The sequence below is a fragment of the Polypterus senegalus genome, chromosome 5 (assembly GCF_016835505.1).
Source record: "Polypterus senegalus isolate Bchr_013 chromosome 5, ASM1683550v1, whole genome shotgun sequence".
NCBI classification, from domain to species: domain Eukaryota; kingdom Metazoa; phylum Chordata; class Cladistia; order Polypteriformes; family Polypteridae; genus Polypterus; species Polypterus senegalus.
Genome location: NC_053158.1, coordinates 166,277,243 through 166,298,062, shown reverse-complemented (window position 1 = coordinate 166,298,062; position 20,820 = coordinate 166,277,243). Strand labels below are relative to the sequence as shown.

The following is a 20,820-nucleotide window of genomic DNA, read 5'->3' as shown; positions in this document are numbered from 1 at the left end:
CTTCTTCACTCACAGACAATTATATGTTGCTCTCCCCAGAGTGCCATCTTTTCATTCACTTTCTGTTGTATCCTCAAACCCTCCCTTTTTAGACAACTGTGTCTTTCCAGAAGTGTTCAACCATCAATAAATAATTATGCGCCGTTTGTTATGCCGCGGCTTCACTAATGTGTTGTATTTTGCTCTCTCCAGAGTTCCATCTTTTCATTCACTTACTTTTGTATTCTCACACCAACCCGTTTTAGACAACCGTGTCTTTCCAGAAGTGTTTAGCATTCAATAAATAATTATGCATGAGATTGAGCGTGTGTCTACCCGGCGCAGAGAGGCGTGGGTAAGCCGTTGAACCCCATTCATGCTGCAAACCGTGCAATTCCCACTAAATGCGACTCATACGCTCCCACTGGTTATGTCCCTACCCTTTGTACACACCCCCCTCCCACCTCGTTACTACCGTGGTCGGGTGTCTTGGTGGATTATATATAGAAAAGCAGCCAAAAGCGCACAGAGCAATGAAACGTCTACGTGAGTCACGGGTGCATCTGGACTGTGTAAAGACGACAACGACTCCAGTGACGAGTTGGAGGTGGGCACATGAGCAGGCAGTGCATACTGAACGAGAAATCAGCAGACTAGCATGACGGAGGGAGCTGAGTGGATGTCCTTCTCCTCTCCTGCCGTTCCACACTCCGCGCCTGAGCGCAGTGCACTCGCATCCCTCCGTCTGGCAGGAGAAGGCGCGATGGTGGTCCGCCAGTTTTCAGTCAGCGACGATTTTATGTTGGTTCATTCCGTGCATTGTTACAATGTTGCTTTTCTTGCTGATTTATTACATTACCGATTTTTCAAATGTTAATTTTCTTCCTGTGCTTAAAAATCATTAAAAAATTGGCCTGATTATGTGGCGTATGGTACGCCGCGGGTTGGCTAGTGATATAATTTCTTCACTTACACTGACTTGAAAATGTAAAATTGGACAGAAAATCGCCTTTCAATGAAAAATTATTTTATTAATTACATATCTGTCTCATGTTATCCAAAAAAGTGGGCATTATTTACAACTTCAAATCAGAAAAAGTTGGGATGGTAAAATGCAGTGATTCTTAAATTTACTTTGACTTTTATTTCATTACAGTTAGTAGGAACCCAATATATTTCATGATTTGTCTCGTCAACTTCATTTAATTTGTTAATATCCACCCATTCCTGCACTTCAAGCCTGCAACACATTCTAAAAATTAGGTCCAGTAATGAGGTAAATTAAGGGTGCGCCTGTGAAAAAGCTGCATTTCACTTGGCTTTTTCAGTACGTGATTAAGGTCATTCACTTAAAGGTACATTTTTTTTATAACCTTTTTTACTCATCTTTACTGGGTGTCAATAATTGTGGTGAAGACCCTATATAAATACATGTACTTGCTTCAAATTTCACCCATGTGCCTGTGTTTGTGTTTCTTCTTCAATGGACCAACTTCCTCTTTTTACATTACACTTTATAAGGATAAGAGAGTAAGGAAAATAAATGAATGGGGTAAGTCAACTGCCTATTACCCTCCATGTTCAATATAACCTTTCAGTTTTATCAACCACATATTCTCTGTAAATTCCTTATTAAATTATCTGTTTTTATAATAATTAAATCAGTATTACTTATATTGTATTTTGGAAAAATACCTACCTTCCCCTGTAGACAAATTTCATGGGTTCTACAGCAAGGGCAGTGGCAACTATGTCATCAGCATTATGCCTACGCCCGCACACGACCATCAGTCCATCCATTTTTCCCACAATGAACACCAGCCCACCAGGACCTATGAACCCCAGCAATCCAGTTCTTACAAATGGGTATTCGCTGATGGGTGCACCTGAACCTGTCATGGGGAAAACCTAGAAATGGGGGGGCGGAATAAAAATCAAAAAACATAGGCAAATGAAAAACAAGAGGTGATAAAAAATAAATGAGTTATTTTCAAACAGTATACTTCTAAAATTGAATAAAAACATGCAGTGATTCTGCAACAAAAAAAAGATGACACTGTTCCAAAAGTATCAAACATTATAATTCTAATATAAAGCTTTGGTAAACTTAAAAACAGTTTCAGCAAATTGAGGAAATCTTAGCAAACCACTGGGTTTATTTTTAAAACCCAGCTGCAGCACTTGCACATTCACACGTAACAGAGTTAATAATCTGTTATGACAGGTATTAATTTCATTCAAAGTGATCATTTATTAATAGTATTAACATCTTTACATGAGGGATTAAATATTTTTTAGCTAAGTCTAAACAAAATTTAGGCATTATATTCAACATGTGATTAACCTTTGTAGATCTCATTTTTCCAAATTACTGTACATTTAAAACATTGCAACATTAATGGCAGTTTCTTAATAATAAGAATACTAAAAATCTATTTCAACAATTTGTATCATGTAGAACTAACGATTTTAATAGTGTAATGTGAAGTTGTTCACTTACTGCTCTACAGCTAAGTTACAAAATGAAAGCATGCATCACAACCTGCTTTGTAGTTTCAGTTTTCATATTGCTATGGCTCACCTGGCACAAAGGTTTTCAGTTTAATTTAAAGCTTAGCTCCTCTCTTATCTGATTAAACATGTTAATGAATATACACTAGAGTGTACACTGTGACTACAAGATGAAGGTCATTTTCAAATTTTTAGGATAAATAAAACTACTTCAGAGGACAGAGCCTTTAGCTGTGCTGAATTTTAAGGCTAGCTTACAAAACAGTTATGAAGTTCTTAATAAAACAGTAAGAAGTTTAATTGTGTTAAAGTCTTTTTGAATCAAGCATGGTAAAGCATATGCATGGTCTGTATCATTTGGAAAAGTTCACTAATCTCACTTTCTTACCTCAAATGTATTTTTGGTCATACCAGACAGACCATAGTAGGATGTACCAGTAGCAATGGAGCAAACACATATCTCTCCAATTTCATCTGTCTTGCATAACTGAGGAATCCCATCTGGTCTCACTACACACATAAGAGCTGAAGAGATAAACCAGAATGTCATAAGTGAAAACTTTTCATATCATTGGTTGTGATGCGTCAATCAGGGCTTTTAACTGATTTTATTCCACCTAAACTGGTTGGCCTGGGAAGTGGATGAGTGAGCAATGCTAAAAACTATGCTGTATAATAATTCTTATTTAAATAAAAGCAACCAAAGAAAGCTCAGGCAGTGTGCCAAATGAACTAAAAGTTTTTTTTTTTTAAACTTGTTTCATGTGCCGAGCTCCAAGCCTTCAGGTTTTGGTAAATAAACAGTAATTACATCATGCCAAAACATACTCATTAACAACAAATGTCTGCATGATCTAGCACAAAATTTGGGAACAGTTCTGTCATAATTTTAATCATAAACAAGTCAGAGCAACCTTTAGAAAAAAGTCTATATACATTTATGTAAAAACTCAAAAGACATTTTTTTAATTCTAGGTTTGCCACATGCAGTACCTGCATATTACAACAAGAACACCCTTTTCACAAGTCATAAAACATTCATTTAGGTTTGGCTATTACATTACATCTGAAGGAACTGAAATACAAATATGTGATGGCTCACCTCCTGGCATCACTGTTCCAACATCTTGTACCGTCAGAACAGACAGCTTTTCCTCAGAATCCACTCTAATGACACCATAACTCAAACCATGCATTGAGAGAACGCCTCGACCTGGTGGTTGGTTGGTATCATCTGTTGGCCTATAAAACACATATTGTTTTTCTCTAAATTCTCTACAACAACAACAACATTTATTTATATAGCACATTTTCATACAAACAAATGTAGCTCAAAGTGCTTTATAAAATGAAGAATAGAAAAATAAAAGACACAGTAAGAAAATAAAATAAGTCAACATTAATTAACAAAGAATATGTAATGTCCGATGGCCAAGGTGGACAGAAAAAACAAAAACAAAAAAAACTCCAGACGGCTGGAGAAAAAAAATAAAATCTGCAGGGATTCCAGACCATGAGACCGCCCAGTCCCCTCAGGGCAATCTACCTAACATAAATGAAACAGTCCTCTTTGGGTTTAGGGTTCTCACGATCACAAAGCAAAAAAAAAAAAAATCCATGCAGTCATGGAACTTTAACATAAATATATCAAAATGTTACATACTTTGATTTATACCATTTCTTTATAATTTATACTAATTGCTTTTAAATGGAACAGTAGTGTATAACAGTGGACTCAACACCTTAGTAAGAAACTGTTTACTCTGCCATCCAGTAAACAATTTGGTAGCATCTAATGTACTAACACACTCACAGCTCATACTCATGGGTGTTATAAAACATTTACTTGACCTGTAACTATATAACATATGTTCCTGTACTATCAAGTAGTTTATAAATTGAAGCAAAAGCTCTCTTAATTCAAAAGAATAACATGAACACTATTGGTTAAAACTTGTGCTTCTGATTGCTTATTCTTCTGGTGATGTCTGGGCTTTGCCCTGCATAAGAAAACTTGCCTGATCAATTGACCTTTCCTGTTCTACATTCCAATTACAATGTTTGTCTTCCTTCCTCAGGCATCTAGTTTAATTAAAACTAAAAGAGACAAATTCTTATGATGTTCTTGCTGTTCACCCTGTACTTTACTGTGTCTATAAGGGTGTCTCGCTGCTGCCTGCATGCACTGCATTCATACAATAATAATGCAATGAGAACAACTGTTCAACGCTAACATTCAACACACGTAATATGGAGATGGTGGGAGTGTAGGCACTACTCTTAAGGTGACATGCACAAATGCCGACAGTTTAAATTTCTATTGCTCTGTTCCTAGACAGGATTCTGGAAGTGTGAATTTTGATTTAGATTAGTATGGGTATACAGTATGTTGTGTGCTGCTATGGTATCTGATCCAAGGTTGCTTCCTGCTTTACACCCAAGTTACCAGCATAGGTTTAAGCCCTCCACATGTTTTCTTGGAATAAATATTTTTTGCAAATTAATGAATAAATAAAAATACATGGTGGGTGTAATTTTATTCATTATTTTAATGTATTTTGTTGCATTATGCATTAATGAACTTTGTTTTGCCAATAAAGCCTTTGCTATATTAAAAGTGGGTAAGAAATCCAGCTAAAATCAGCAAATCACTATTGTTATGATAGTCATTCTAGTGACCTTGCGGCCTTTACTTTATATTACAATGTTATGTCTTTCAAGCAAACATAATATAAAAATTACATAAAAGCTTGTTTTGGAATGTCATCATTCTTATTTGTTAAAGGCTAATAATTTATGTGTCAATGTTTTCTGTAAGTATAATCTGATTGATTGATTGATACATTGAATGATAATTACACATACAATTAATTTATCTTGTTATAACAATGATGCATATTAACTGAAAGGTAAACACTGTTAACAATAAAGCATGTAAATTTAACAATAAAGCATGTAAATGAATAGCCCAGGTCATGTATATAACAACGCATGGAATTCTGAAAGGAATGGGCATGTTGGATGTTTCTATCTGGCTTAGTAGGACAAACTGGATATCCTTAAAAATGTGACTTACCTGATTGCTAAAGATTATAAATCTAATCCTTAAGGGAGATTTAAAGAGTATGCCAACAGGCAAAAACAATTCAGCATGGACAAACTAGAAACTTTGAACTACCATGAATGTTGTCAGTGTGTCCCTGTTAGGTCAATAACCATGTACACTTTCACTGCATTTTACATAGAGTCTAATCCTATTACTCCATGCTGCATGCATTAATAATGGAATAATTTCTTTCAAATGTTGCAACTAAAAAACAACTAAAAATTATAAAGCTAAAAGGTGGTCCAGGGTAATTTTAAAGTCTGTGTTAGCAAATATGAATTTGCATGCTGCAAACCACACTTCAGTCAGAAGATGAATTTGTAATAATAGTGTGAATTTGTAGTCAATACTCAGATAACAAACACACAGTATGACAAAAGACTCCATAATTTAAAAATGTATTCCGTAGAACATAAATATATTAACATTAGTTGAATAAATTCCAAGACAGTTCGAAACCAAAAAAAGAACTAAAAAAAATCTGATGTGTTAATGGTAATTCATTTTAGATTTAAAAATGCATAAATGACATGAAGACCAACAGGGAAGCAAACGGAAAGGAAAAAGAAATATGGCAGAAAAGACACCCAAAACATTTGTTTCTAGAATGCCATGAGATACGAAGACAGATGTCAGTCCAGGCAAAGAAGAAGCTCAGGATCTGGTGCAATTAAAGGACAGTTACCAGTATGCACACTGCAGGTTGGAGTATGTTAAGTCAGTGAAACAAAATGAACAGACTGTATTCTGAAGAAAAGGACAAAAAGGGGATGAAAGTGTTCTGCAAAAGATGCATCAAATGTGTATTGGAGATCAGCACTGGATAGATATCAAAGACTGCGGAGATTTATAGAATCCAGCAGCAAGGCCTCAAACTGGACCCACTGGAAGCGACAATTAAATAACAGCCTCTTGTCACAGTAGTGTTTGAATGAAGCTGTAATTTCTTTCTTTCCAAAAAGATCAAGGGTTTCCACACAGTAAACGGAAGAGAAAGCAGAGAACTGAAAAAAGGTTTTTGCATTATATATTAACTTTATTTCCTTTACTGTCTATAGTGTTAATAATATACTGTAAATCTAAATGGCTTCTGTGATTTAAAACACATGATGATTTTGAAACTTAAGAACAAAACTGTAACATTTTTGTTTTTGTACACATTTTCACATGGAAAAAGCACTCAAAAAGTGAATCTTTAAGTGTACTTATGTTTCCATTTAAAATATATTGAAGAAAATAGGTCATTAGGCAGATGGAAGGATACACAAACACACACAAAAACACATACATGAATAATCAGAAATTTAAATGAAGAAAATGAAAATAATTATTTAAAAAAATCTTAAAATACTTAACAATTCCAGAGCTTTAAATTTTTAAGATAAAATTTCAAATTACAAAAACCAGTACTGTATTCTTTTATTCAAGCAATCGTATTCCAATTCTCTGGACAGACTTAAATTCATCAACAAAAAAATCATAAAACATTTTCTTACCCCATTCACATATGAACACTCAAAAATGATTTTACCTCTGATTCCTTGTCATTTTTACCACTTCTTTTTAGTGCTATTCTAAGAAGCCATAATCAAACCCCTTGGGATTAATAAAGTATCTATCTATCTATCTATCTATCTATCTATCTATCTATCTATCTATCTATCCATCATTAATAGATTTTCCCTCCAGCAGTCATAGACGCCATAAAGAGTTTATAAGCTACTGTTTTCTGGAACTCCATGACTGACCATAAACATCATGTTACAAAGTACTGTAAACTTTAAAACAATTTTGCATCCTCTTCATCTTATTTTTGCCTATACATTGCTGGCAGGATGAGATTCTATTATTTCCTGTGTTTTTACTGCATCTGAATAATTCAAATGTAATAATGTAATCTGAGAGATCACCTATAAACTGTTGTTAAACTCTATACGTCAGTGATAATCTTTGCACTTCAACTGCTATTCAGCTGCACTTTGATTTACTGTGGCATATCTGATGAGAAAAACCTAAACCACTATTTTGGAATTATGCCTTTTCTGAATGTTCCACAAATTATAAACATCTTTTTCTCATTTCACCGATGTGAGTGCCCTTTAGTCGCTACCAAATTAATCTTGATTTATGTTTTACATCAGGCTTACAGCATATATCCGTTTTAATCTTCTTTCCCTTAATATATTTGGTATTTTTAGAATGCAACTATATTTTCTGTTTTCAAAGAGAGTAAAGCCATGAAAAGGAGTTGGGCATTCTTTGATAAAACTGGACTCCATCTCATACTAAGAAGCACAGATATTCAGTTAATTTTCCACTAATCTGAATACATGTCCTCAATGCTTAATCAAACTCAGTTAAATTCATGTTTGTCCTGTGTCTCTCTCTTTGCAAAATTTTTTCAAAGGTTAACATAATAAATTGTTTTGTAATATATTTTATGAAACTACATGCCTTCAAAAAAAAAGCCATTTGCAACTATCTTCTCATTCTGCTGTGATGTAAAACTTTGACCCAACGGCTTGGAGCTTCTACAAGGGAGAAGTTGGCATTTTTTGAAGGATTTGTATATTGTAGAGAAAATGTAACACAATTTAAAGAAACACTTCTACATTAATATATGACCAAAAACCACCAGTATGTGAAAACATGAGTCACCAATCCATCTAAATTTAGACCATATATTAAAGCTATAGATGATGTGTTTTTTGGAAGTAAATTTATTTACTTTAAAAATGTAAAAACTGAGAAGAAAAAAATCATTACTCATTGACATAACACATTAGAAATTTTCTTTAAACATGGGATTTCAAAAAGCAAATAATCAATGTGCAGCCAGAAAACTGTAGCTATTTTTCCTACCTTCTAATTGCCGCTGTCAAAGCTTCTGGAGAACTAGCACAAGGACAAATGACCTCCTGTCGGAGACCTTTACTTTGGAAGACATTGAGGAATGCATCACAGGAAGAAATGGACCCTAAGACAAAAACAAAAACAAGTAAGGAAACTCTCTGCAATCAAACCAGTTTGATTAGATGTCTAGACTTTCTCTGTTATAACAAGTCACTTATCATTAAAGATGTAATACTGTTAAAACAAAAGTCAAAATTCCTGTCGTCATCTGGCTACCTTTCTAGTACACATATACAATCTAAAATAACACTGGCAAAATATCTTTATTAGAGTATAATACTTACAAGGGTTCGACCCATCAGCCACTATTAACATGCGCAAAGAACTCAGATTAACATCTCTCTGGTCCCGATGTGCCACCAAGGCCCAATGCATGTCTCTTGATTTAACACATGCTACTTTTGCTATACAAGGAAAAAAAAAAGAATTAAACCCCGTATTTCTAAGACATATACACCTATTCATAATCACTACATTTTTTTCTCCGGGAAAGTATACAATTTTTTCCTCCAGTAGTACAGATCATTACAATTATTAGTGATCCTCAATCAACACTGCCCTTATCCAACACAAGCCTTAACTACTACAGTGAAGGCCTGCTCAACTCCCTGTTCCAGCCCTCAACTACTGAAAAAACCAACTTAATGTGAATATTAAATAATAAGAGAAAAGACATACTCTACCAAATTGTTATTATTTGCCACCAATTGAACTTGATTCATCCACGTGACTCCTGAAAACACTACCTCAAATCAAAATGATCGGACTGAGTGTACTTAAAATTCTGGTATAGGATGCCTTATTCAAAAAACTATGGTAGTTTTCTGCAGAATCATGTTGCATTAAGCTTTTAGGAGAGGGATGATAAGAGTAGTGTATTAAAGTAGCATCTATTACGCTGCCCACAGCTATTGATGACTATCACATACACATCACTTCTGCCATCAGCAGTAAAGGTGAATGCCAATTAATGTAAGATAAAGTTATAATAATAAATTAATTCCAATCTAAATCAAAAAAAGAAATAAGTGATGAAGTGTTGCATACCCTTGTACTGACACACTTTCTGTATCCAGGAGACAGGATTCACCTTCATTAGAGAATATGGGATACTGATTACGTGCATCATGTTCATTACACTCTAAAAAGAAAAAAGTATAAGACAAAGGATCTTAGCTTTAATGTATTATGAAGCATTACTATTCATACAGCAATGGAACAGAGAGTTGCTGCTGTAAGTAAAGAAAATTATATAATCTACAGTATATTGATAATAAAAATCTACTTTCTTTCTCACCTAGGGAGAAGCTGTTCTACATTTAACACAAGATTTTTGAGCACACTGCACTTTCTAAATTGATGGCTTTTGGTTAAAACAGAAAATTGGAAACAAGTCTAGGTTTTATGCTAACAGAATTCATATGCTTAATTTTGATTAAATGGAATAACAGTTGGGGTATCTGTCAAATACTAAAGTCTTTTTAGAAATGTACACTCTGATTTTTGCAACACACATTGACGGCACTTTATGATTATATTGAGTATTTAAGACCAATTTTATAGCTTTTTTTATTTACTACGCTAGACTGACACCTTAATGCAAAGTGAATCACATGCTTAGGATACAGTTATGTTACAATTTTACAGATATTCTTTCTAGTTGGAGTACCAACAGATGACTTTCTCACAATTAGATAGTAAGTCATAGGAAGGAAAGGAATGACAACCATGGGGTTTAAAGTCTAATTCCTTAGGCATTACACCGCACTAACTGCCCTTTAAACACTAAAAGTGCTTTTATTTACAGTTTGGCAACTTTTTTGCTTAAAGAAAAACTATTATACTCAGATTTTACTAATGTGCAACTATAAAATGTAATATAGCATTAAAAATTAAATGACACATAATAAGCTAATATCATTCAAAAGTGAACTCAACTGGATGGTTGATCAGATTGAAATGCTGGACTAGGCTTTAGTTTTTTTTAATGCTACTGTTAATTAAAAATATTGGAGCATGTGAAAGGTTGAAACTAATTAAACTTGTACACTCAGTTTTGTTTCCATTTTGGCTAAAGAGACATTTTTGCAGAGGTATCTAAAACCTATGCACTTCCATGTCTTTTGCATAAGCAAGGTCAAGGAAGGATGGAATTTGAACTGGGAGGGTCAATGCTAATTGCTCCTGTATGACGTGATAAGTGCGAGCTTGCAATAATGTAGCAGACACCGAAAGAACAACATACAGGACTGTATGAGAGACAGGATTTGCATTTCACAAATGTACTAAAGATAGTGGGCAAAACATGAACTATATTTACATGTAACATAATGCCTGGAGTTAGAGGAAATTTCATTCAGCCTGCATCTGCCAAAAGCAGAAAAAGTAATTCTAATTTAGCACTAAAATGAACTTCTTCACAGCCAAAAGATTGCCTGCCTTTTTACCGCATGGAATTGACTTTGATTTTTGTATTTTCTAAAATGTTCACAACATTATGTTGTGATTAAGTTAATGCTAGTCTTAGATTCCTACTGCACTTGTTTATATGTTGTGTAGGAGACAAAATGCTTGCTACTTCTAATGCTTTTATTTTTTTATGTATTTTGATTTCAATAAACCACTAAAAAACTATTTTGAAGATACAGAATGTAATATTTAAAATACAGGGTAATAAATGAATTGAGTTGATATCAACCTAAACACAATGCCAATTACATTTTTTAAGAGACATCCTGTTGAGATGGGTTGCCCAGTTTACAAATGTATTGCAAAAATTCTGGCAAAACTTAATTTTTCCATGGTGGAAAACAAACATACAAAAGAACATAAAGCTTATTTGCAGAAATAGTATCAAGAGAATAAATACATAATGTTTTGAACTGTTAAAATATTTTATGATACAACTGAATCACTGTAACATCCCTGGTGCTGTTCCTATAGTTTTTCTTTGCTGGGGCCTCATGTATAAACAGTGCGTAACGCACAAAAATGTTGCATATGAACGTTTCCATGTTCAAATTGCGATGTAGAAAACCTAAACTTGGCGTAAAGCCACGCACATTTTCATGGTAGCTCCAACCCTGGCGTAGGCAAGTTCTCTGCTCAATTTTGCAAACTGGCGGCACCCAGCGTCAAAGCAGTGCTACTGTTCCAGTGTGGTTTCCCTTTCTTTTTTAGATCTATATCCCTGACGCGCCTTTATAAATACACTGAAATTAACCGCATACTGTTTATTAGTTTAATGCATCTGATTCTAATTAACCTGTAACAATATAATGGTCCACAGAATGGCCAAACAATTCTAAATACAATAGCTGCTTTAGCATTGTTACTCTCACTGAACCTTCTTCTTTCATCTGCTCCCATTAGGGGTTGCCATAGCAGATCATCTTTTTCCATATTACTCTCACTGCACCGCTCTGAGTATTTATATCACTGTATCTGAGTGGGGAATCACAGCTCTACAGCAGCTGACTGGAAAGAGAATTATCGGTATACAGCATCTAGCACACGCTGCCTCAAACATGCTGTCTATTGAACTGCTCTCGCATGGCAAACGCTTCAGAGCCTTTCCTCGCGGTTCAGAAACAGTTTCATCCCAGGAACTATAAACGGACTCAATCAGTCCATCAATTTCTCCTTGTAAAACGCTTTGTACTTATAAGTACAATTACCTCACTGTAAACTTGTGATACAGTTATAATATTGCACAACCTGAGCTACTTTATAAAGCGTGTATTTACATATGATAACAATATAATTTTTAAGATGAAATGTAGCAAAATATGTTTATTATACAGATAAAACTTTATCTTCATTTAAATAATCTATACTGTTAATAATTAAATATGTGAGGACATAGTGCCGCAGCGCTAGTGAGGAGCTGGTGCTCCGTTCATGGACTGTTCCTGCCTCACGCTGTATTCTTGCTGGCGCTGGCGCTACAAGGGAAGGACAGATGGATGGAATAACTGAATATATACTACGAAGATATTTCAATGTACCTTAAAAGTTTTGAAGAATCTGCGTTCTAAGCTTACAGATGGCTTAACATCTATTACAGAGCTGATTGTGTGGCAATTGGTTACTTGGAGAAAGAAAAGGAAGGAGAGGAATTGGAGGTTAGAACATTTGAAAGAGACAGTACTGCTGCAATAAATTATTTTATCGAAGGTCGCGCAACAAGCATCTTGTGTGAGGCAAGAACAATCACTGCGCAACCGTGTTCCCATCTTTAATATGCTTTAACTCCTATCATCATGAAAATTATATCAAGTATACATCTCACTATTTTAATCATTCAGAGAGCTGCAATATCATGAATGCAATGGATGCTGTGTCCTGTCGGACGAAGAGAAAGCCAATTTAAGAAGCATGTAGTGATTCCCACACATAGAAGATTAAATAAAAAACAAAACATTTAACGTGCTACTTTAGTTAAGATGGGATTTGATAGACTAGTAAATTAAACGATTTTAAGATGAAGTTTATGATGTTCTACTTTAGTGACAAAATAAACTACATGATTAAAGTGGAGATTAAAGTTGACATTTTGTGCTTTTTTTCCCCACTGTGTGCCTATTTTGTTTTCTCTGTACCCTAATAAGCTTTCATATGACACTCAGACGGTGGGCTACGACTCGCCGTTTCACAGAGACTTTGATATCTGACAGCTTCTTTTTTATTTTGGGCACTGTGCGACTTTGTGAACTTGAGCCTTCGAGTAATTCGGGTAATTCTGGGAGGAGACAGGGTGGGAGAGCAGGCGCGTGCACATGCGTTACTTTTCACGCTGACCGGGATTTATGTAGTGGAAGAACGTGGAAGTTGGCATTCGCATAGATTTATGCATCTGGATTTTTTTTGTGCGTATGCACATTTCCGCTTTTGTCCGTACACCGTGTTAGTGTGAATTCTTCGCACGTCGTTATGCATGAGACTTTTTGCTTGATTCTACTAAAATAGGCTGTAAATTCTTTAACCCAGAGTTGGATTAAGTTAGTTTGATAATGGATAGCCAGATAAAATCTTCAATAAGCCAAAAATCTTCCTTAAAGCACTGTTTTTTGTTTTTTACCTGTAATATTTGGGTATTATTAAATGTCCTTGATCTATTATTTAACATATCCTGTGTATAGCATACAGTTGTAAAAATTAAAATGTTAACTATTAATTAGGTTTAAATTGTCAATACGCTTATGCAGATTTCTATGTGTTAATCTTTTTATTGCTGTCAAGGAAATACTAAGCTAACATTTTTTTTCTTTTTTTAATGGAGCTGTTACTTATTTTGTCAAGGATAGAATTAGATGCTGCAAGAAAAGGCTAGTTGTGTCATGTTTACCAACGTGTTTGCTCTTTTAGTGAAGACATGTGGACTGCATATCTTTTTCTAGTTAAGTATAATACCTGGCATCTGTTTGGGATAACCTCATTTTACAGATGGGCTTGTACCTTACTTTATATCTGTCTCCTCTGCTCTGTCTCTCTATATTAATCGAGTATACCAAATTTATTTCTTTTATTTTTTTCTATTGAAAACTAGGGGGCTCTGCCCCCTGCTCACTTCGCTCGCCAACCCTGCCGCTTGTGACGATTGTACTGTGCTTTTGAAAAAACACAAATATCAACTCTTGCCTTTGATATCTCTGTCTTTCGAAACTATTATCGCTGACAATTCGCCACATGTTGGTTTATTATACTGTATATGCGAGCATGATCTTTCCGATTCATATAGAAATCCAAGAAAACATCTTTGCCTGTATTTTTCAGATAAATTTTAAGTAAAGTGCGATACTTTTGGACGTATGGATTTGCATCAATTATTGGTTGTAGAATTTCTAATATGACCAATCGTTTAACTAAGTAGTCTTCTACTCTTTGTCTTGTCTTCTTCTACTGTTTGTCTTTTACTTCCGCCCCCGCTTGGACCCATTAGGTTTTTAATTCATTTCTTGGCACAAAGTCTCACCTCGCGGGACGTGAAATTCTCTCTCTAAAAATATCTCATCTCGACTCTCTGAAAAAGTCTTGTCTTGTCCCAAGATTTTTCTTATATAATAGAGAGATAAATTATGTCTAATAATTCATCCATGGAGACCTAATAAGTATCTGTTATTTCTTTTGCTTTTCACTTGAAAAATGATTAATTTTTGTACAGGGTTATGGGATGGAAACCCAACTTAAAATAAAGTACTGTGCTAGTAACTGCATTCTTTTTTTTGTTTGCTGAAAGACGTGATGGATGGGAGGTGTGCAATTTGAAAAGTTTATTTTATAAGCAGTAGCAGTAGTAGTGATAGTGACAAATTAATGACACGAAGTGACACTAATAAATTAATGCAGAGCTCCATTTTGTGATTAAAAGAAGTTTATTTATCTAAGCAAACATCGAACTCCTCAAATAAAGCTAGGTTTTAGAGGTCTTTTCTTCAAAGATCTGTTTACTAAGCATTCGTCATGGAATGATTTGTGTTTCCATTTTATTTTTTATGGCAAGGACTGCAGTTTACCAGCGTGTGACCAATAACCCCTGCCATTTTGGAGCTAAAAAAATATATCTCTTTCAGTGCATTTCTCCATTTTTCTGCATGCTCTTTTCTTTCTTTCTTATAATCGTCAGGCTCTGTAACACTTTTCAACCATATTACTAGTTAGTAGTAGACATTCAATGAGCATGCAGTATTGAAGACCCCAGTTTTTCTCTTAACAACTTATATAGATATCAGTTTATAGTCTTCCTCACCTGGTTAACTAAATGCTTTGTAATAATGAGAAATAAACAATACAAAAGTTCAGTTATATTATTAATTCTCTTACATGTCTGTGTCATGAAAGCAGAAATAAATATGGCAAAATATACATTTTGGAGTAGGAAAATATGGTATAGCGGGTCTACGGCTTAGAAAAAGAGGACCTTTTGATAAATAAATAACTGGCCGGCTCACTTTTTGTGGATGTGAATGCTAGTGCAACTGCTGGGAGTTGGTCGAGTTATTGGATTATTTATTCATTGTACTTTGAGCTACACTAATTTGGGACACTTTTGTTTGGATCTTGACTGGCTTTAATAAAGGTACTAGACTACTTTTTCACCATCCCCTTGCTTTGTGTGAGTGTTCTCATTTGCTTGGCTCGTCCCAGTCATAACTATCGACTGTTTCAGGTTTAAGAGGTCCCCAAATGCAATAGGGAGCATTTAGCCGACCTGCACTGTCACAGAAAACAATGTTTAATAATTCTGATTTTTATTATGCAAAATGAGAAAATGCAATTTACATTCTGATGTAAAACATTCAAGATACAGTAATGCAAAAATATACTTAATACATTTTACTATTAAATGTAAAGCAGTAGTTAATCCATTTAGTTCATATTAAAAAAATTTGGAAATTATTTAATGATGTAATAATGATGGGCCGATTAATTCAAGAAAGATATTATAAACCAGATTTTCAACAAACTTTAAGGACAAACATAAAAAACAAGTATAATGGGCAAACTCACATTAAAGCTATAAATTTTGCTCACCAAAACAAGATACAAGAATATGACGGAGCATGCTAGGAATGGCATTGCATTAAATAAATAAGCAAAGAATTATAAGTGCCAGCCAGTGAACCACAATCTATATATTGTGCTTTGACTTTTAAGAATCAGTCAGTGTTTACTTCACCGCTTACTCAACACTGGGAACAAGAGAATAGATCAATAGAATAGATAATGGTGTGGTATAAAAAAAAAAAACCAAATGACAGAAAAGCAGTATCTTCTCTGAATGAAAAAAAGAATTTACAATAAATTAAAAATGGTGTATTAATTAGAATGGAACACTCCATTTATTTAGGATGGATTAGAACAGTGAGTTGTTCTGTTTAAGCCTAAGCAGTATAATGGGGGAAAAAAGATCAGTTCTAATTTTAGAAAAAAACATACCCAAGATATTTATTTAGATTGTGTTTATAAGTTGTGTTTTTTACGACAGGAAACTATATCAAGGCATACTTTCCTGGTTTGCCTGATCATTTTCTGTATTGATAGAATTAAAAGAGACAGTGACTTTTGCAATGGTACAATGTTTGGCATAATGTATACCCCCGGAACAATGTATTTTGCATTTTATTTTACAAGATAACATTAAAATGAGATGGTATACATGATTAAGAACTGACATTGCTTGGAAACCATCCCAGGCTGGTTGTTAGCTTGTATAATCAGCTTCTGTAATTAACAAAGAGATTTCGAGCATGCACTGATTACCGTGAATTGCCGCACCCACCAGAGGTTTTATAAAATAGTCAGATATTTTGAATGCCGTTATAATAAACGGATAAATACATTTAAACACATTACCTTCAAACTGAGTTCTCACCTCTTGTTTGTTACACATCTTTTAAACAGCACATTCCACTGTAAATATGGAAGTGCCCGCCAGTAAATAGCATAGTAAAATAAAATTAGATATATATCCATGAAATTGAACTTTGACTTAGATTTTAAGGGTGTCTGCTTAATGGGAAAAAACTCTGTCTCAATGCATACACTTCAAATATGATACGCAAGGTGGAATGCCATCTTTCATATTTGTATAGCTCCTTATTTTGAAACCCCTGACTTTTTAAGTGCAGTGGTTTCCTTTTCACAAACTACGCTCGTCAGTGTTGATTTTGATTGTAATGTATTGTTTTGTTGCAGGCACATCTTTTTAGATGTTTCCCAACTTCTTTACTGTAGTGGAATACTTTTTGTAACCAAAAACGTCCCAAGACACACAACTATTCTACTAACCACAAAAAAATCATATCTTGTACACTTCCTCAACTGTCTGAAGGACTGAGACCACTGAAAAAAAGTAGCTCCAAAATCAGTGTTCAAAGACACTTTACATCGTGAGCACTTTGGGCGCATCCCCAGCGGCTTTGTCCCTTTGCCAAACCCTCAATATCTCAGAGGCAACTCATATGCACACTATCCATAGGACTTGTGAGACTAGCTGGCGACCATACACCCAGCCACATGGACTTTAGTAGCTAGAAGATGCACCCAAAGTGCTCTAAGCACTGTCTCTGCAACATATCAATTACAGAGCTACTTTTATGCTAGCTTCTCTGGGTAGTCCTATCCTCCTCTGACAGGTCTCAACCACCCAAGAAGGTTGTCTGTCCCTCTCAGGTTTTGACCCAGGTGTCCTACACTATTATTTGCATGGCACACTTCGGAAGCTCTCACAGCGCGGCCAACTGGTTGAATACCATTGTTCCAAAGTCTAAAGTTATTTGGGAATACCTGGAATTCAGTGAGATCCAACTCAACTGGTCCACTGCAATTTATTTTGTGGAATAAGCAATTGTAGGACAGTTAAGGGTTACCGATAAAACAGTGATTACAGACTTGAGGATTATTGAGAGTCTACACTATATTATTGAAATCAGTATCCATACCCAGAACATGTGACCATAAAACATAAGGAACTGTAACAACATCAAAATAAAATTAAATTGAACTGAACATTTTGAAATGTTGACCACAATCCCACCATGATAAATAAACTTACAGTGAGAATGCCGTGCCAAAGACCAACATCCTTTTTAAAGTCAAGTACATTCACAATTGTCTCAGCTAAAGGAACAAAATAAAAAAAGAGCAAGTTAGAAAATGCACGCAATGTGCCATATTCAGCTATGCACAGATTCTAAAAGTTGAAGCATTTAAAATTTTAGTTACTTCATCAAAAAATTAGTCATGACATTTCTGTTTATTACATTATTTTTGTAAAAAAGATTCATATACAAAACAGCAGTGATAACAGGCTGTAATTAATTAAATGAGTCTGCAGTAAATACATGCTTCTTAATAATAGTTTCCAGTATAATGTAGTTAAAAACAAGGTGTGAAAAAGTTTGTGGTGTCTAAATAGCTGTTGTAGACAGCAGATTCCAATTTGAGTACTGTAAAATACGGGGACTTGTGTAATATATTATTAGTTTTTGGCTATACATGATTTATGGAAGACTGTAGTTCAAATTTTAAACATTACATTTTTAAATAAATACCCTGATGGGGGCTTAAAATCTTTATTCAAGTCTCAATCAAGTTGTTGGTTGCTTTAGACAATAATGTAGAGCAGGTCTGATTCTTGGCCGTAAGGTTGTTTTTATTTGGTCACTTTATTCTTACAGAGTAACACCTACATAATTCCTTTTCTCATACAAATATAGTAGGTGTGTAAGTGGCTTTTGGCTTTTTTGGGTTACTTTTACCTCTAGTGACATGACAAGTGAGCTGGTTTGTACAAGCTTCATGCACATGTGCCTCTGCTAGCATTTGACTAACTTGTACAGGGGATCTGTTTTGCTGTCAGAAGCAGCTGTTGTATAAGGAAAACAGGAAAATATACAAAATATATAAAGTGAAGTAACCTCTCTCAAGAGGAATCTGAAATGGTAAACTAATCTGCAGTTGAAGTCACAAATGATGCTTCTCTGTGAATCTGAAAATTTGCCAATGCTTTTAAATAGGAGATTTTTAAATTTTCAAAACAATAAAGCATGCTCTATTTGAGATACAGTATCTCAATGAACAACTTTCTACGTAACAACAAAATTGGTCTGTTGTTTCACAAGGGTAAACAGCTAATATAAGTGTTTATCACATTACACACAAATGTACCGAAAAAGAATGCAAAACAAAATATTAATGAAATACAATAAAGCTAATTAGTTTAAATAAAAAGCAATATGGCTGGATATTACAGTCTACAGGGTGGGCCATTTATATGGATACACCTTAATAAAATGGGAATGGTTGGTGATATTAACTTCCTGTTTGTGGCACATTAGTATATGTGAGGGGGAAAACTTTTCAAGATGGGTGGTGACCATGGTGGCCATTTTGAAGTCGGCCATTTTGGATCCAACTTTTGTTTTTTCAATAGGAAGAGGGTCATGTGACACATCAAACTTCTTGGAAATTTCACAAGAAAAACGTAACTTTATTCTTTCATGAGTTATTTACAAGTTTCTCTTTGTGTACAACCATTGACATGTCGCAGAGGTTAGCGGATAGAAATTGTGTTGATGTCTGGTGAACGCAGTAACTAGGTCATTGCAGCAGATTTCAATGCAAGACACCCTACGAGACCACCCATCTCCCATGCTACAGTTAGCAAACTGCTTGCTAAGTTTCGTGAAACTGGTTCAGTGTTGGATTTGCCAAAATGTGGACGCATGAAAACTGTCACTAATGAAGAAACATCAGTGGCTGTCCTAGCTTCATTCAGCAAGAGCCCACAGCGTAGCACTCGCCGCATGTCACAGGAGAGTGGCATTAGTCGAACATCCCTTCGGCAGATATTAGCTACTCACAAATGGCACCCTTACAAACTCCAGCTACTGCAGCATCTCAACGAGGATGACCCAGATCGGCGCACTGAATTTGCAGAATGGGCAAAACAAAAATTGGAACAGGACCCTCAGTTTACGCAGAAGATTTTGTTCAGTGATGAGGCAAACTTTTATGTTAAGTTTTATGTAAAGTTAACAAACAAAACCACCGCTATTAGTCTGACACTAACCCACATTGGATAGATCCCTCCAAGACTGTTGGAACAAAAATATTTATGGTATGGTGTGGTATATGGGGTACAAAGATAGTGGGGCCATTCTTCATCAATGGAAACCTCAAGGCCACTGGATATGCAAAATTGCTACATGATGATGTGTTTCCCTCTTTATGCACTGAAGCTGGCACGTTCCCCGAGTTTTTCCAGCAAGATGGTGCACCACCACATTATGGGTGTCAGGTCCGAGCATTCCTAGATGAACAGTTTCCTGGAAAGTGGATTGTCGTGGGCCAGTTGACTGGCCCCCAAGGTCTTCCGATCTGACCCCCTTAGACTTTTATCTTTGGGGGTCATCTGAAGGCAATTGTCTATGCTGTGAAGATATGAGATGTGCAGCACCTGAAACTAGGATACTGGAAGCCTGTGCTAGCATTTCTCCTGCGGTGTTGCTATCAGTGTGTGAAGAGTGGGAGAAGAGGGTTGCATTGACAATCCAACACAATGGGCAGCACATTAGTGGTGGTCAGAAACTTGTAAATAACTCATGAAAGAATAAAGTTACGTTAAAACCAAGCACACCATTGTTTTTCTTGTGAAATTCCCAATAAGTTTGATGAGTCACATGACCCTCTTCCTATTGAAAAAACAAAAGTTGGATCCAAAATGGTCGACTTCAAAATGACCACCATGGTCACCACCCATCTTGAAAAGTTTTCCCCCTCACATATACTAATGTGCCAGAAACAGG

The 20,820-nt window shown here is 35.2% G+C and overlaps 1 protein-coding gene across 12 annotated transcripts in view; it reads right to left on the bottom strand.

The window, feature by feature from the left end:
• The window catches only part of dip2ca (disco-interacting protein 2 homolog Ca), a 537,137-nt gene that overhangs the window by 93,011 nt on the left and 423,306 nt on the right, over positions 1-20,820 (bottom strand). For 11 of the 12 annotated variants that reach the window (XM_039753583.1, XM_039753587.1, XM_039753586.1 and 8 more), the window contains 7 exons: positions 18,066-18,130; positions 9,557-9,650; positions 8,794-8,913; positions 8,459-8,573; positions 3,593-3,732; positions 2,879-3,015; positions 1,679-1,887 (listed from right to left, as the gene is read on the bottom strand). In XM_039753583.1, coding sequence (XP_039609517.1) covers positions 1,679-1,887; positions 2,879-3,015; positions 3,593-3,732; positions 8,459-8,573; positions 8,794-8,913; positions 9,557-9,650; positions 18,066-18,130 — 880 coding nt within the window. Of the gene's footprint in view, positions 1-1,674; positions 1,888-2,878; positions 3,016-3,592; positions 3,733-8,458; positions 8,574-8,793; positions 8,914-9,556; positions 9,651-18,065; positions 18,131-20,820 lie in introns of those variants that run through there. The other variant, XM_039753594.1, reaches the window with a different exon arrangement.